A 17,864-nucleotide genomic window follows, 5' to 3' on the forward strand; every position below is an offset into this window, starting at 1 on the left:
CCCTCCAACTACCCAGACTCAGGTCAGAGCTTTCTTGGGCCTGACTGGGTACTACAGGAAGTTTGTTAAGAACTATGGGTCCATTGTGAATCCTCTTAATGATCTGACATCCAAGAAGATGCCCAGAAAGGTTCAGTGGACAGAAAACTGTCAAAAGGCATTTGATGACCTGAAGAAGGCCATGCGCTCTGCACCTATCCTAAAGAGTCCTGACTACTCAAGAGAGTTCATTGTCCAAACAGATGCTTCTGAGTTGGGAGTGGGAGCAGTGCTTTCACAGCTTAATGTAGATAGCCAGGACCAGCTCATTGCTTTTATTAGCAGAAGGCTGACCCCCAGAGAAAAACGTTGGTCAGCTAATGAGAGGGAGGCCTTTGCTGTGGTGTGGGCCCTGAAGAAGTTGAGACCATACTTGTTCGGCACTCACTTCAAGATTCAGACCGACCATAAGCCCCTCTTATGGCTTAATCAGATGAAGAAGTGAAAACCCCAAACTACTCAGGTGGTCCATTTCCCTACAGGGGATGGACTTTACAGTGGAGCACCGCCCAGGGACTGACCATGGCAACGCAGATGGTCTCTCAAGGTACTTCCACTTAGAACATGAAGACACAACTGGTCAAGGTTAGTCTAATGTCCGTGCGTTTGGGGGGGGTTGTGTAGGAGAGTAGGGTCTGCTATCCTATGGTCACCCCAAATTTTTGCTTTTTGCTTCACTGGTTTATGACTTAATGTGGCTGTGGGCCTGCTAATCAGACCCACAGCCTGCTGTTCTCTCTCTAAATTACAGCCAATGCACCCTAGGTGCATTACGAATTGGACCTGGTTCACCTTATTGGCCCCTGTAACAGTGTACCCTAGGTACCCAGGGCATAGGTGTTTCCAAGGCCTACCAGGGGCTGCAGCATGTATTGTGCCACCCCTGGCCTCCATATTTGACACAACTGGCTGATCACTCAGCTGGGGTAAGTTGGTGTAACCACCTCTTACTTAGATATAGTATCCCTATATCTAACCTTAAACTGGACACATATGTTCCTATCAGCCACTCCTATGGAAGGCCTCATCAATCCTGGAGGCAGAGTGCTTGGAAATATGTGAGATGGAGCTCTAGCATGAGCTGAGCCTGTCTGCAGCTGTCGGGAACCACTCCCTTAGCTGTTCCGGGATATTGCCATACCATATACTCTTAAGTGCATTATAATCCTCGCGGTTATTTGCTATCTTTGGTTTGGCTTTATCAAAACATGTCGAGTAAGGTGTCCCCATGCATAAGCCAGTCCAAACCGGTCCTGGGACTTTCCAGACCCAGGCCTGGCGAGGAGCTGGACAAAGGAAAGGGGGTGTAACCGCCCCCCTTCCTGGCCCCACCCAGAGGAGGGACCTAGTAGGTGATCCACCCCTCAGATTGGGAATAAGAGTGGGAGCAGTGCCATTGCACGGCATATCATCCTGAAATCAACTTTACAGGAAGAAGACGACTGGACTTCGACATTCTGCTGCCCAGAAGACTGAAGAGAATCTCCCTTGTGGCCTAGAAGTGGCCACCCTGTGAAGGCAGGTACCAACCAGCGAATTGACGTCTGCTTTGCCGCCGCCTCCCGCCGGAGCCCGAGCCCAGAGCCTGACAAGACCAAGACTCCCAGACTTCGCACAGCCCGATCCACAGTCCCTGCAAAGAAGGGACCCGTGGAGGCACCGAGAGACGTGGGACCGGACTTCTTGGAAGACACCCGAAGAGCTGACTGCGCAGCATCATGGGCATCCTCGACGTTGTGCTTTGGGGACTGAGAACCCCCACCACAGAGCAGCCCTTGCACCGAAGATCAGCCCCCCAGCATCTCCACGATCTGCGTGGGACCCTTTTGCATTGTGCCACTTGACGCGCCATCCCGGCCACTAGCCACGTGGTCAGCGGCCATCTTGGCGACGAAACTGACAAACTACACTGCAGGTCTGGTTGCTACAGACTTGCCCTAGCTCCTGTAAAAAGGAGCACCCGCTCTGACCTTGCTGGTCCGAGTGATAAGCCTTTTTTGAGTCCTGCGTGGCTTGCATTAACCAAGGCCTGTTTGCTCCGATCAAGTTGTCGACACCGCCAACAGCGAGAAGCTTGCTTGGGACAGCTTGTGACCGACTCCTGGACGTCCTCGACCCCCGGTGTCCACGTGGCTGCAGAGAGAAACTACACCTCAACGGCTGTTTGCACCCGACATCGCCTGGTCCCAATCTGGTTCCACGGTAGTCACTGGCTAGTGGCTTTGAACATTGTCCCCTCTGCTTTCAGGTCTTCACATCTTCAGATCCACCCTTGGATCCCCCGGAACTCTTCACATCGAGCCGCCTGCAGCATCTTCAGCTCCAAGCCCTATCGACCAGCGTGACGAAACTCGACACTACTTCGACCCTATGCACCCGCTTCCTGTGGGTAAGGTAACTCAGCTTCGCCAGTGTTCCTACACTGGTACACATCGCTAGGGCCTGTGTCTCAAGTTTCAGCTTTCTAGGTCACTCGGAAGGTTCCGAACTAACTAACTTTGTACTGTTTACGCACCATTGACTTTGCATTGGTGAGTGCGTGCACTTTAAACACTGCACCAGAGTCCCACGGGCCTTTCCCAGTCACTGCTAGTCCCGGACAGCTCCAGCGATTTCCAAGGCCCTAGGCCTGTTTCCTTTTAGATTGGTATCTCTTATACCACTTTCTTAGTATATGGTTTAGGTGGCCCCTAGGGCTCATCCATATTGTGCAACTTTATTGTATTTTAAACTGTCTTGTGTTTAACGCTTGTGCTTCTGTACTCATAAAGAGTCCAGGGGATACTTTTAGTTAATAAATCTATATATATTTTCAATATATATCTATGTGGTGTCCTTTCATTTGGTATTCAAGGGGGTTGTGTGTGGTAATACAGCTGGCTTCACATGCCTTTCAGAGTTTAGCCTAAGACTGCTCTGTCCACGTTACCACTAGGATAACTGGTCTATAAGGTTGACTTACAACCAATCATCATAAGGGTTGCTTAGCATGGTACAAAGTGATCACTAGAATTAGTGAGCATTATATACCAGGCCAACTTCTCACAGTACCTCCATGACTCCGCCAGCAAAGAGGAAATACCTGACCGCTGCAACACCGCCAGGGAACAGCAGCTTCCTGGCGGCAGGGACTGTGCTGTGGCGGTCCCACCGCCCTATTTTTAATAGGGCGGTCGGATGACCACCACCCCCTTAAAGTCTGGCTGACTGTGAACTGCCAGGCTCGAATTCAGGGCCTTAGTCTCTTTTTCAGAACTCAGGCCGCAGGCTGCAGGAAGCAGGCTGCATCCAAACACGAGGCCGGACACCTTCTAGCCAAGGGCTCGCTGAAACAGATTTGTTGAAGCAGAGAAGTTCCCAGCTGAGGAAACCTGTTTTTCAGTTGAGCAGAGTCTTGCTTTGGCCACTTTGACTCAGGTGTTTGGTCCCTGTCCATGACTGAAAGGCAACGTTTTTGTACCAAATCCTGCAGGTTTTTAGAGATTGTATGAGAAGTCAAGTTAGACAGAGCCAAATGTCTCTGAACCTCAGTGCCAGTACTTAGAGGTCAAGATTCACTGCAGTAGAGGCTACAAGCAGAGTCCAGTCCAGGCCCAGTTGCAACTGGGGTTTCAGGGATTCTGCTCAGTCACATATCTGTGCACAGAGACTCGGGACCTCAGTGAATTAGGGTGAACCAAAAACTCACCTTAGTACCCAACATCCCCTACCCGACTAGCATCAGTGGTAAACTGTCATAATATCGATTCCAAAATATAGAATGGACATAATATCGAAGTAAAAATATAGAATGGACAAAATATCGAATGGACACAATATAGTGGTTAAAAATATCGAATTTAAGGTAAATAATATCGATTTTGAAAATATAGAAGTTAAAATATCGAAGTATACAATATAGGCATTAAATATATCGATTTTTTAATAATATCAATTTTTTTAAAGTGTTTTGTATGTTAGTATATCTGTGAAAAGTGTATATTAATTTTTGTAATGTATGTTTAATGTATTTTAAGTAATGAATTTTATGTTATTTAATTTTTGCGTAATTTAATTATGTAGCGGGTTGTGGGTTTATAGGGGAATCGGGTGGGAAGTAATTTAATTGTAATTAATTAAATATTTGTATTTATTTATTGGTATTCATTTTGAATGTATTGTTATTTTTAATTGGTAATTAATTTTTATTAATTGCCAATTCATGTGTATTAATTAATGAAGTGTTAATTATGTTAATTTTCTAAATTTATTTTCTGTAGCGGGTTGTGGGTTTATAGGGGAATAGGGTGGGAAGTAATTTAATTGTAATTAAGTAAATAATTTTTTTCATTTATTGGTATTGATTTTAAATTTATTGTTAATTACTTTTTAATTGGTAATTGATTTCTATTAATTGGCAATTCATATTTTTTAATTGGTAATTATTTTGTATTAATTAAATATTTGATAATTATGATAATTGTATTAATGTATTTTCTGTAGTGGGATGTGGGTTTATAGGGGAATAGGGTGGGAAGTAATGTAATTGTAAATAATTACATATTAAAAATACTTTTTGTGTATTGATAATTCATTTACTGTTAATTTTTAATTGGTATTAATTTTAATTATTAATTAGTTTTTGTTATTGAAAATCAATTAGTTGTTAAATAATTATGAATAGGTTATTAATTTTTAATAACTAATATGTAGTTGTATTTCTAATTAATTATTACATAATATTAAATTGGTTATTAGTTTCAATTAATGTTTTATTGGTATTGATATTTAATTTATTTTTAATAATATTTTAAATCATTACTTTCCCTACTGTTAAACTCACTGGAGTGGTAATAGTAATTTTCACCCTCCCGCTATCCAAGGCTTTCCCTACTGTTGCACTCTCTGGAGTGGGAATAGTATTTTTTACCCCTACGCTATCCAACGCTTTCCCAACTGTTGCACTCTCTGGAGTGGGAATAGTAATTTTTACCCCTACGCTATCCAAAGCTTTCCCTACTGTTGCACTATCTGGAGTGGAAATAGTAATTTTCACACTCCCGCTATCCAACGCTTTCCCTGCTGTTGCACTCTCTGGAGTGGGAATAGTATTTTTTACCCCTACGCTATCCAACGCTTTCCCAACTGTTGCACTCTCTGGAGTGGGAATAGTAATTTTTACCCCTACGCTATCCAAAGCTTTCCCTACTGTTGCACTATCTGGAGTGGAAATAGTAATTTTCACACTCCCGCTATCCAACGCTTTCCCTGCTGTTGCACTCTCTGGAGTGGGAATAGTATTTTTTACCCCTACGCTATCCTACGCTTTCCCTACTGTTGCACTCTCTGGAGTGGGAATAGTAATTTTTACCCCTATGCTATCCAATGCTTTCCCTACTGTTGTACTCTCTGGAGTGGAAATAGTAATTTTTACCCTTCCAATATCCAACGCTTTCCCTACTGTTGCACTCTCTGGAGTATGAATAGTAATTCTTACCCCTACGCTATCCAACGCTTTCCCTACTGTTGCACGCTCTGGAGTTGGAATAGTAATTTTTACCCTCCCGCTATCCAGCGCTTTTCCTACTGTTGCACTCTCTGGAGTGGGAATAGTAATTTTTACCCTTATGCTATCCAACGCTTTCTCTACTGTTGCACTCTCTGGAGTGGGAATAGTAATTTTTACCCCTACTCTATCCAACGCTTTCCCTACTGTTGCACTCTTTGGAGTGGAAATAGTATTTTTTACCCCTACGCTATCCAACGCTTTCCCTACTGTTGCACTCACAGGAGTGGGAATAGTATTTTTTACCCTCCTGCTATCCAACGCTTTCCCTACTGTTGCACTCTCTGGAGTGGGAATAGTAATTTTTACCCTTACGCTATCCAAAGCTTTCCCTACTGTTGCACTCACTGGAGTGGGAATAGTATTTTTTACCCCTACGCTATCCAACGCTTTCCCTACTGTTGCACTCACTGGAGTGGGAATAGTATTTTTTACCCCTACGCTATCCAACGCTTTCCCTACTGTTGCACTCACTGGAGTGGTAATATTAAATGTTACCCTCCTGCTATCCTACGGTAAAATATTGTACATTTTTTATTAATAACTTAAATTATTTATATCTTAATTTTAAGGTTATTTGAGTATTTTTAAGTATGTTTTAGTTAATTATATTTATTATTTCATTCATTTTAAATTACTTTTAAGACATTTAAAAAAAATCGATATTTTGACTGACTATATTTTTTACAGACTATATTTTGGATTCGATATTTTTGTACTTACCTGTTTGTAGATAGGAATTCGATATTTTGGCATTCTATATTTTGGTGACTATATTTTGGTAAGTCTATATTTTGTCATTCTATATTATGTCAGTGATCCAGCATCAGTGTCTAATTAGCTCTTTGTCCTATAGCAAAGTCACTAATGATTAGACAACCCAGAACATGCAACTTAGGATAATTCAGGTAAGGTGGGAAACATGAGCACTCTTTCGTTGCACTCTCATACCAGTCCAGAACAGGAAGTAAAGAGGGACACGAGCAAGATTAAATTGTTTGTTTTAACACCATATTCTCAGGTGCAGCATCTTAGCTGATACAAGCTGAAATATGATAAGAAATAAGATTATCAGCATAGTTACTATTCCATAAAATACAAAGGGAGAAAGCATGTTATAATGCTAAATGGAAACAGGCTAAATATATACCTATATTTCACCCTCCCTTGCTAGTAGGTTATTTTATAACTAAAGAAGGGTTCTTAGGCTTGCGTAGGTGACCCCATACCTCTGAGATTAGCAGGAGCGAATCACATTAACTTCTGCACAAGCTCTCAGCATTCAAATGTTCTCCAATTGTGTTTAATCATGCCTACACAGTGTATTATTAAAGGTGCCAGTATCTGAGCTGTCCACAGCTGCATATATGTTATGTCTAGAACGTGCGCTGATCAGTTCGAACAAAAGCAACAATGTTGATATAACCTTGAAGGCCTCTGCACTCACTGTTCTGACTAAGCTTACCAAGCAAGTCTAGCAATGTGGAAAAACAAGTTATTCTCATGTGAAGCAAAAACTCTCAGCCTAACGCGAAACAATAACTAACGTGTGTGCTGTGTGCAAAAGAAAGCAAAGGGTAAAATACCGTTTAAACTTCTAATAAGCTAATGCTAACTTAACACTGTAGAAATGCAAGGCTCAGCCCCACTACAATGGTAATGTGTGAACTTCAGAAACTAGGCCTTTTGCAGCTTGTTTTGCCCCTTGGAATCCACCACTTTGTCTTGGATACAAGTGGGATAAGGTCCAGCCCTTCACGTCCCCTCACAAGTCCCCTCACAAGTCTCCATGCATTAAGTGCATTCATTTTCCAATTCTTCCACAGGACCAGAAAGTTTTCTGAGCAGTGTGACACATTTATGGTTGGCACTAGCTTGTGGTTGGTGGTTACTTTTGGTTCATGAGTAAACAATGAGACAAAAGTTCATCGAGGCAACCCTACCACTATAGAAAATCATTTTCAGCAGTTTCCCTTTGCCTTATGACAAACAATCCCACGGGGCGCCTTACTCCCAATTTTTAGATGGGTAAACCCCTTTTCCTCCTGTGCGGAGCGTGTATGCCCTCCCAGAGGTGAACTGAAGGTAATGTGCAGCTCCCTCATTTGTGGTCACTAATAACCGATTCTGCCCTTAGCTTCCACTCACTGTCTGGCTGGGGTAACAAAGGTTTGCCTTCGCCATGTGCTACCTTACATTTACTTGTGACAGGGCAGGCCCTTTACAAGTTAATAATGTTTCTGTGTCAACCCTATCTGGTATTCCTGCAAAGGGAAGAAAAACACATTCCCATACCCAGGCCATTGTTTCTGCTCTGGGAGCAATTTCCACACCTCATCAAGTACCATCTAGACAGCTGATGGAGGGCTAATGCAAATTAGCCTTCAGGACCTTTAGGCAGGGTAACATTCACTATCTAAAAGTTATTGTTCCTAAATGCATAATAAAAAGTACAGCTTTACAATTAGATTGTATTTTTAATAAATATCCATAATAGTTGTTGAATTACTTTTCTAGCTTGGTGAAACCAGAGATATAGAGTATTGTGTAATTCCTACACCGCATACTATGGTCTTACAGGACAGTTTATTATGCCAAACAGGTATTAATACATTTGGGGTGTATAGAATCTAAGAATCAGCAAATAAAATTCAGCAAAAAATTGATGTAATCGCTCAAAATGGGCAATTTTTAAAGAGTAACACTCTTTGAAGACAATTTCCACAGTGGCTTTTACGGCATGTAGAACTACTGATTTTTGAACTGAATATGTGTTTGTGGAATGTCGAGAGGCTCTCTTTCCTATTTAAAGAAATTTAACTTTGAAGAGGTCTGTGAATTACTAGGTACAAGCTCAAAATGCAAGTTTCTTGGATAGCACAAACGTGCTATCATGTAAAAAGGGAAAATTATCATTATACTTAAAACATTTAAAATGTGTCAATAAATGTGAGAAGATAATTATTTGACTCTCTGCTATTTGTTTAACCCCTACAAGTTATCTAATTCTCTAATTTCTTATCTTGATCATGCAGTCAAAAAAGATCCAGGCTCAATTGAAGGACCTCCGGTATGGAAAAAAGGACCTGATATTTAAGGTATGTCATTTTGTGCTGCAACTGTATGATTATTTTCAGAGTATGAACACCTTTGAAAGCTGCCTGCACGAACCTTCCCACCTGTGTTCTCAATGCGGCTGAGTGTTCAGTTCGTGGGCTGTCAGCAGAAAGAAAAGAGCCCTCAGTCCTGAAAGGCGGACCTGAATCTCCTAGCCCATTTGCAAAAATATCCTCTGCTGTGCTGATGCATAAAGCAAACTGAAACTGTTTTGAAAGGTACTCTTTGTCAAGGATATTTCTAAAGCTTTTCAAATCTCCCAGTAATATTTTCCGGTACTTTTGATGTACTTGCCTTGGATGAACTCAGGAAACTGCATTTAGGAGCATGCAAAGAGCAATGTCTGTAAAGATCAGCATTTAAATGGATATGAGTCACAATAAAATGGATATGTGAATAATAATTTAAATTCACTAAATGACAAACATTGCTTATTAAAAGTTTTATGGATATATGACTTAAATTTACAGTTGCCGCAAAGTAGGTTTGCACTGATAGCACGTATCAGCAATAATCAGCGTTGCAAGACCTCCTTCCATCTGTGTTCTCTAGAAGATATAGATGTGCATCTGCAAATAAAGCCACCCATTTGTCAATATTGCCAAATGTCATGGCTTTGTTTGGGGGGCCTTGCAGGTGAAGACCATGAGCAGCCTTTGACCCTTTTATTTATACCCTTAGCCATGCCCAGATCCTAGGGTTGAGTGCTGTACATTTCGCTCAAGGTTACAACACAGTGGCCTGGTGGCTTATTACAGGCTTCATGAGTTCATTTTTGTAAACGGTTGCAACATTGTACTTAAATATATTTCTTATCATTCATTAGCACTTTATTTACAATGCTGAGATTGGCTGAAACCGTTTATGAGTTATCGAATGCCGACAATAATTACAAGTTATTTTTACTCTGGCGGACAAACGGCATGACGCACATTGTGAGCCTGAAACAACCCTTACGCCAGACCATCTGTGCCTGTTCCTGCACAGAAAGAAATGCAGTGTAGTAACTGAGTGTGCAGAAATAAAGGGAGGGCACATTATGTGCCCCCATGAACATGGCAGAAGTGGGCCCTGTTGGTCCCCCTTTCTTTTCTCACTGCCAGCCTTTTCGTTTAGGAATAACCTTCATGATAGCGCTGGCAGTGAGGAAAGTTGTAATATGTTTGCCGGTGCCTCAGGGCACCACCAAGACTATTGCAGCCCTCAGACCACCGCAGGACTGCCGTCGGTTCCATGGTGGTCTAATGGCTGAAGTCAAAGGACAGCCGGACCACTGGTGTAGTGGTGGCTGGACTGCCACCGCTGCAGCCCCACTAGCCCGGCTGTTCTTGGACCAACAGACTTGTACTTAGGACCTTCATTTATTTGGTAGGCTACATTCTAAGTACAGGACCATACACATACATTCAAGTTCCTCCTATTTAAAATAAGTCAATGAAGAAAATATAGTGCCCCAATTCTTTTTCAAGATCTCACACTTTCCTGTTCTAAAACATATGCAGAAACAAACAGAGAGTTGGCAAGATTATTACCGACTTGAAAAAAGCACTGCTTGTATCACTGTTAAAGAAACCCACGGTGGACCATTTAGTGTCAACTCCTTTTAGACCTGTCTTTTTGGACCCATTTTCCTCCATCGTTACTTATAGTGTAATGATCAATTCTTCTCCAAAACCTTGAACAATTTGCATGGGTCTCAAGCCAGGCATTGACCTGTACATGGAACTGAGAGTATTCTGGTATCTCCAAGGATTATCTACAATTGTTGCTCTTTTTGGGACCGAGCTACTGTCCACTTGCTGTTTGACCTGCTGTCACCTTTTGGTGGTATCCACACTCCATATTATTAGAGCACCACATAGACTGCAGAGTGAAATACCCTTTCTTACACTAGCTTCAGTAATTCCGGTCAGACCACTCCCAGGAGGTACACTGCATCTCTTACGGCAAATCCACATTAAAATGATGACCCTACTTTCCTGCTTGCTGGAGTTTATTGGCAGATGATATCCTCAGGAAGGACCAATGTCAGTGGCAGGTGCAGCTTTCATCAAGGGTCAATGACTCCCACCATACTCTTTGAGGAGACAAATAAACAATACCATGGATCTAAGGGAAACGAATCCCAAGAACACAAATGCAATTTTAATAATAGTAATATTGACATGTTTAACGGCTTCTAGACAGTTAATCAACAGGAACTATGATTCCAAAACTCATTCTATCATCTTTGTAAGAAAATAAAATGTTCAATCAGTCCTATAGTGACCGCCAAGTCAATGACAGTAAAGAGGGTACTCAAGGAACAATATTTTTTTTATGAAAATGAAGCAGAGCATATCTGGGAATTTCTCTGCTAAGATTTACATTAATATGCATGTTTTCTAAAATCAGCAATTAAGATCAAACTCAGAAAGAAGATCTTCTTCGTTCTCTAATGTTAGCATTTATAACCAAGCATGTGTGACGGACGGTCAGTTCACATTTGACCTTCCCAATTGGAGAAACAATCAGAGTAGCCTTGCTTTTCCTTACTATGTCTGAAGACTGTCTTGATATACATGTTCGGCTAGGAAATTATTATTATTAGTTTGCAATGTGCCTAATTAGTGCAAATCTCACCTCTCTCTATCCCAATATTATGTACTAGAATGAGCAACTCAAATTATCAGAGCTAATAACCTTAGTCATCTGAAGCGTGAAGCTCCAGAGGTCAAACCTTGGGTCGACTCTTGTGGTCTTTTTTTACATGCCACTGTTGCCAATCTCTTATGCGATCTATACATACTGAAGCCCCTTTTATTGAGTAGTGCCTCCTTGTTCGTCATTCTCCTTTTCATGGGAGTTTAGTATCCAGGATCCCTGGCTCACTGGTTCCAGGCTGTTACTCTTGTTTCAGCTGTTGCCAGTGGTTGATTCAGACCAGTGGGCCAGGCATGGGGCAAATCTGTTAATGGCTTCTCATTGGGTCCATTGAGGTGCACTCTTGCTTGACCTCCATATCCTGCTCTAAATATACATCTTTCAGGCTCTGTTGCTGGGGACACCTAAGGGTGGCAATATCCAGGCAAAATGAAGTCCGGAGGAACTTGGGCTTGGCCAACATTTGTTTAGGCACCTGTGACAAGCAATTGTGCTGGCTAAATATCTTTATTTGTGTTTTGTTTTAAATATACTGTATTACTCAGTGCGCCTATCATTTTTCCATCGTCGACTTCTGAAACCACATGTCTCTTTGAAAGTTGCCATTTTAATATGTTGATTCTTGGGATTACTTCTCATTTTATTAAAAATATAAAGAAACATATCACCATGGAACCTTTGTTATAGTCTTCCTTTGCAACATAAAGATTGACAGTAATGTTATGTTTCCATAGTTAGAAAGTGCACATTGTTTTTGAAGTCTTCGAATGCCTTTGAGTATAAGTCGGTCCCACCTATTTAAAAGTAGTGTTGTTTTAATCAAATGTTCTCGATGAATGTGCTTTAAAAGGTAGGGGTTTGAATCATTGTTGCTAGCAGGAACTGTCACTCCTGTGATGACTGATTCATTCTCAACAATGGTCTATGCTTATGAAGCAAGAAGAAATCGATTTTTTAAAATTAGTTTAAGGTTAGCAATTCTTTTGAGGCCTTATCCTGTCCCCATTCAACTCTTTTGTCCCTAATGATACATTTAAAGTTCAAGTTCAAGTTTTCCTAATATCTATTGTACTTACATTGTGACTATATAATATAGATTTCCATATACCTATAACCTTAATGGTTATTGTAACTGGATAAAGTATTTTGACGTACTGACTGACCCTATTGATAATGCTGGAAGACATTATGAAGCCATGATTACTCCTTCCTTGGAATTTAAAGGGAAACACACAAGGATTAGCCCTCCCCCAAAAGACCAGTTATTTGTTAATCAAATCCCTCAAATTCTGAGGGGATTGATAGAACAAATGTCATGAAGCATATGAATTTGACTAGTAGAGACATTTAAAGATTGCCTCCTGATATCCAGCCACTGATCAATTTATTTTCACTAGAATCTTCTCATTTATTCACTTACGTCTGGTGAAAAATCTAGAGGATGTGTCTAATGGGCCCTGAGCAAAGGCTGTCTTGATGGTTAGTATCTGAACTACAGTAGGTGAAATGAGCTACATCATGCTTTATAAAATTAGGTGATTATTTAGTTTTAGTAGTATTTTAGGGAAGGCATTGTGAGGGTACAGCACCTGAAACTTGCCTCTATACCTTATTCCAATATTTTGAAAATTGTGTTAGCTAGCACTCTTTTTATACTTGTGGCTCATATGCTCTCTGAATAATGGGTAGATTACCTTGACCCAGCATGCTTCTAGCCTTTACTAGCTGCTAGAAATGTTGAACTTCATTTAGTTTTCTTTAGAAATAACCTATCTTGTGATAAAGTATGTCCCAAATGTGTTGTTTCAAGAAATATGGTTGGTGCATCAGTTTTATTTAGGTCATTGTTCCACTCATTATACACCTGCTCCAAAGGGGCCCAATTGCTGTTGAAAAGGGGTCCAGTAAGTTGGTCCTACATGCAATAATAGAGCTAGTATATTTGAAAAATTCATCCGTTTTGTCCTGATCACCCACATTTTGTTTTGTACTAGTGGTATCTGACCCTAACTGTGCTATGAGCTCTGCTTACCAGAAGCAGGGCCAATGCTATAATGTAAAGGTGTATGGTCTAATTATAATTTGCTCTGACAAACCTGTAAGTCCTTAGTTGATAATAGGGATAGGGGGATTCAATGTACCTATAGGTTCACAGTATAGAGCAAGGATAGTTAAAGGCCCGATAGAGCTCATGCATTTGTTTTTACATTGCTGTGTTGCCTGTTGACTTTAGATTTAAAGATACTTCCAAAGTCTCAAACTACGTTACTTTTGCATGTAAGTCACCACTAGGATCTCACCTAGGTACTCCAGGGATTTAGGGGCACATGCATCATTTTGGAATCACAAATGGTGCGAATCGCAGAATTCGGCCGTTTGCAATTCCAAAATCACTTTTTGGGATGCATCATCTATTTTTCATGTTTCGCAATTTTAAAAATCACAATTTTTTGCGATTTTGCAAATTGCGATAGCATTTAAGAAATTGCAAATTTTGCGATTTCTTAAATGCTATGCATGATTAATTTTATTTTGCGAATTCACAATTTTTAAGGGAAAAATTACCATGAAGTAAACCTTCATGGTAATTTGCGAAAAGTTTCAAAAATGCAAAAAAATGCATTTTTGAAACTTTCATGTTACACGCACACATGCCCTTGGGACATGTGTGTGAGTAAAATGTACTTACATGACATTCCAGGGGTGCAGGGGGGGTCCTTTGGACCCCCTCTAGGCCCATAGGAATCAATGTAAAGCGCAAATAAGGAAAATTAGGAAATCGCAAAAAAAATTGCGATTTTTTGATGCATAGGAATTTGCGATTCCTAAATTGCGATTCCTTAATTTTCGCAATTTAGGAATCGCAAATTCCTAGAATGATGCATGTGGCTGTATTGTTAGGAGTCATTTGAAAATATACTTCAGGATATCAAATTAATAGTTTAGATAAATCCAACAACTTGCCACTGTTGAATTTGCAATACCTTTTCCAGGAAATAAGTTATTACACTTTATTTTCTGTGAAACAAAGTCCAGGTTACCAGCTGCTCTCAAAGAATCAAAAGGGGGAGTGAAGAGGTAGTGCTAAAAAGCACTTTGGTGGGCGCACCCTCCTCCAGTGAATGGTATAAATAAACAACAAGGTCCACCTCTAGAAGGTATTCTGTGAGCCAGAGTATATCAGGCATACACAGTATTTGTTAAAATACCCCTCACACACCAAAAGGGCCCTTGGTGTCATGCTTCATCATTGGGGTCTTCCCGTCCCGCTGCGGGACGGGGCATGCTACGACTAGCGACTACGCTGGAGCACTTAGATATTGTAAGTGCTATGTGAAAGTGTATTGAGTGAGTGTGAGTAGGGTCAGGAGTGATATAGAAAAGTGAGATTTAAAAAGAATACCTGGCCTTATGAAAGCAAAAAATTATTTATTAGTCATAGGCTGGTACTGTTAAAAATAGTGTGGCGGAGACAATCTAGCTTAACAATGGGCTAGTTCTCCTGGTGTTGTCAACATGTTTCGAGGCTGACTGCCTCTTCGTCAGGACGGGGTCAGATCCCTCTGTCACTCACTAAGGTTGGCAACAATGTGTGCTATGTGTATATACAGGTGAATGGAAAATAGATTATAATACAACTGCAAAATGGCATTCAATATTAAACAGTTATAGCCCTGTCAGTATTTCTGAGTCGTGGGCCTGCAAAGATAAAGATAGAGCACGTAAGTATTAACTGCGCGTCCCAATGTGCGTTTATATATCACCTGAGGAAGAAAAGTTGGTGACATAAGGTGACTTTGCGATTTGCCGGTAAGATACACTTAGGTGCTGTGACCTGTTAGTGAAAGGAAAAAAACACTACAAGACAAAACCAACATTTAACATAAAACACACTCTCTATATCGTGAAGTTCTGTAAAAGTCCATGGTGAACTGTAAAATTAAAAAGGCTAAGGACTAAATACATACTGGAATAAATAGGAGTTAGTGCCCCCTGAGCCGGACTGGAAGAGGGGTACATGGAACTTCCATCTGTTGGTAAAGTAAAATAAAAATGGGGCATGCCATGGTTTAGAGTAAGGTCATGGTAGCAGGTGTTTAAAGTCTAGGCATGAGGCTCCCTAAAGTGGCTATGCCGTACTTACTAGTTCAAGAGCACTCCTCGCATCCTCCCTCATCCGCGGCTTCCGTGGTGTGAGAGGAAGGAGAGGAGCATGCGGTTATATAATAGAGTCAATTGGATAATTACTAGCACCTGTAGCGGGAAAGGGCGCCTAATTGAGCTGAACACTAGAGCGGTGTAAGCCCAGGAACGGGGACAGAGATGGGGGCCATCTTGGAAGGGTATCAAGGATCAAAAACACGGGCGCCATCTTGGAGAGGCCAGTGGTGAAACCGAGCTGGTTGTGAAATCTGTAGGCTAGATAACTTGGCAATTGTATGCACGTCTGTTAATGCAGAGATGCCTGTATGTGCTACGGGGGGGTGAATCAGGATTCGAAAATAGAGGGCGGACATCTTGCCTATAAAGCGCAAAATTTCCACCTGAGCATGATCTATTGCTCGGTTTGGACGTGGAAAGACTCTACACGAGTCTTCCCCATCGTGAAACCCTCGATATAATCGAAGAGGTACTTTTTTTAACACCATGGAAATACCAGACCCGAGACATGTGGTTCTGGAGTGCATCAGGCTGGCTTTAAAGAAAAATTTCTTTCTTTATAAGGGCATACATTACCTACAAAAGCACGGGACCAGCATGGGGAGCACCTTTGCTCCGAGCCTGGCTGGTCTCTATGTTCACCATTTGGAAACTACTAAAATTCTCCACCAACAGAACCCCTTCCGTGATCAAGTGGTCATATGGAAACGGTACATTGATGATGTGCTTGTGATTTGACTCTCACACTTGATCGTTTTAATAAGATGATAAGCCCCTTCCATTTGTGTTGTCGATTGTCTTATTCAGTTTTCCTGTTTACTTGTCTTATGTACAGAATTGTAGTTTTTAACTTGTTCAATTCAGACACACATTTTATAAATTGGTGCTTCTCTGTTTCATTAACATTGTAAAGGTTTTAAATAACCATGTACAATATAGTATTAATATTAGCTTGTGATTTGGAGGGGCGATACCCAGTCTGTCCAGGATTTTATGGTCTGGCTCAACCAGCAAGACCCATTTCTGAAATTTACCCACAGGATCCAATGAAAACTTGTTTTTTCTGGACCTAAACATTTACCTTAACAAAGGCAGACTGCATACCAGTACCCACTTCAAACCTACCGCTAAAAACTGCCTCTTACTGTACAACAGTTTCCACCCGGGACACTTACCTGCATCCCATTGGTCAGGGGTGCCCCACTCCGTGACGTGCAGAAACTGTGAAAAAATATAGGAGAGCTACATATTTCCTCAGATCTGCTAGCTGTAGAGAATAGAAGAAAGACTGCCCTGCTGAGTGCCTGCCCTGCACCAAGAGGACTGCACTCAACAGGACTGCACCTGCTTCACTCTGTGGGACTCAGCACCAGAAAGACTTTGCCGGACTCTGAAAGACCCCACCTGCATCATCTCCACCAAGAGTTCCCATCCTAGAGTTCGTCCAGTGGACGTTTAAAGATTTGGCCAGGTGCATTTTGGAAATTGTAGTTTAGACATCCCAAGGACAATCTAGGAGATTCCAGACCTGTGGATTTGTGTTTTGGGCACTTTTAACCCTCAAGAGGAACCTAGGTAAGAAGTTCCAAAAGTTGGGAGCAACTTTTAGAAAAATCTCCATAAGGTGACTGATCCGAAGTCGAGAATCAAGCCAACTACCTTCAAATGCGACCAGGCCAGGATTGCAGGTTCATCCCACTGAACGCTCTGGAGCTCTAGAGTTCCAGGATTTGATTTGGGCATCACAGAAAGTCAAGGCAAGGAGCCCGCACCAAATCCAGCCCAACAAAATAATCTCCGGAAAAACAACGAAGGAGCTTATTATGATGTTGGTTTCGAGCTTCCTCTCACCGACACTGTGGCAGAAACAGGACTGACCAACTTCCGGTCGGCGGTCCCTAATGCCTAATTTCGATACAACTGCTTCCCATATTCCCTATGGGAGCATGGGTTACAGCCATAAACTGCCCGTAACACAAGCTCCCATAGTAAAATGGGATATTGTGTTAATCCCTGCACCTCATAGTGCCTGCCACATGATGCAGGGATTAACAGGGGGGCACCATAGGTCCCCCGTGAGCACCCAACCGGAGGCCGCAAGGATAAGGAGGCCCTGCTAGGGGCCCCAAACACTCTTTCCGACTGGCTTTCCATGTCAGAAAGCCAGCATGGAAGGCCTGCCAGAAACTGTGCATCGTAATCTGGACAGCATAAAACGCTGTCCATATGTATTACGGGACGGTCCCGCTGACCAATGGGCTCCTTGATCCCATCGGAAGCCATCCTGAATGACCAGACGATCACAATTCTGACCGGCTGTATTGTAATCAGCTGGTCGTAAGTAAAACTGGCGATCTCG

General features: G+C 41.7%; 1 protein-coding gene across 2 annotated transcripts in view; it reads left to right on the forward strand.

The window, feature by feature from the left end:
• Nucleotides 1-17,864, forward strand: part of LUZP2 (leucine zipper protein 2) — a 1,380,972-nt gene that overhangs the window by 929,355 nt on the left and 433,753 nt on the right. The window contains exon 7 of one of the 2 annotated variants that reach the window (XM_086959880.1): nucleotides 8,620-8,682. In XM_086959880.1, coding sequence (XP_086816006.1) covers nucleotides 8,620-8,682 — 63 coding nt within the window. Of the gene's footprint in view, nucleotides 1-8,609; nucleotides 8,683-17,864 lie in introns of both variants that reach the window. The other variant, XM_086959879.1, reaches the window with a different exon arrangement.

This window comes from Lissotriton vulgaris, chromosome 2_2 (genome assembly GCF_964263255.1).
Source record: "Lissotriton vulgaris chromosome 2_2, aLisVul1.2, whole genome shotgun sequence".
Taxonomy (NCBI): Eukaryota; Metazoa; Chordata; class Amphibia; order Caudata; family Salamandridae; genus Lissotriton; species Lissotriton vulgaris.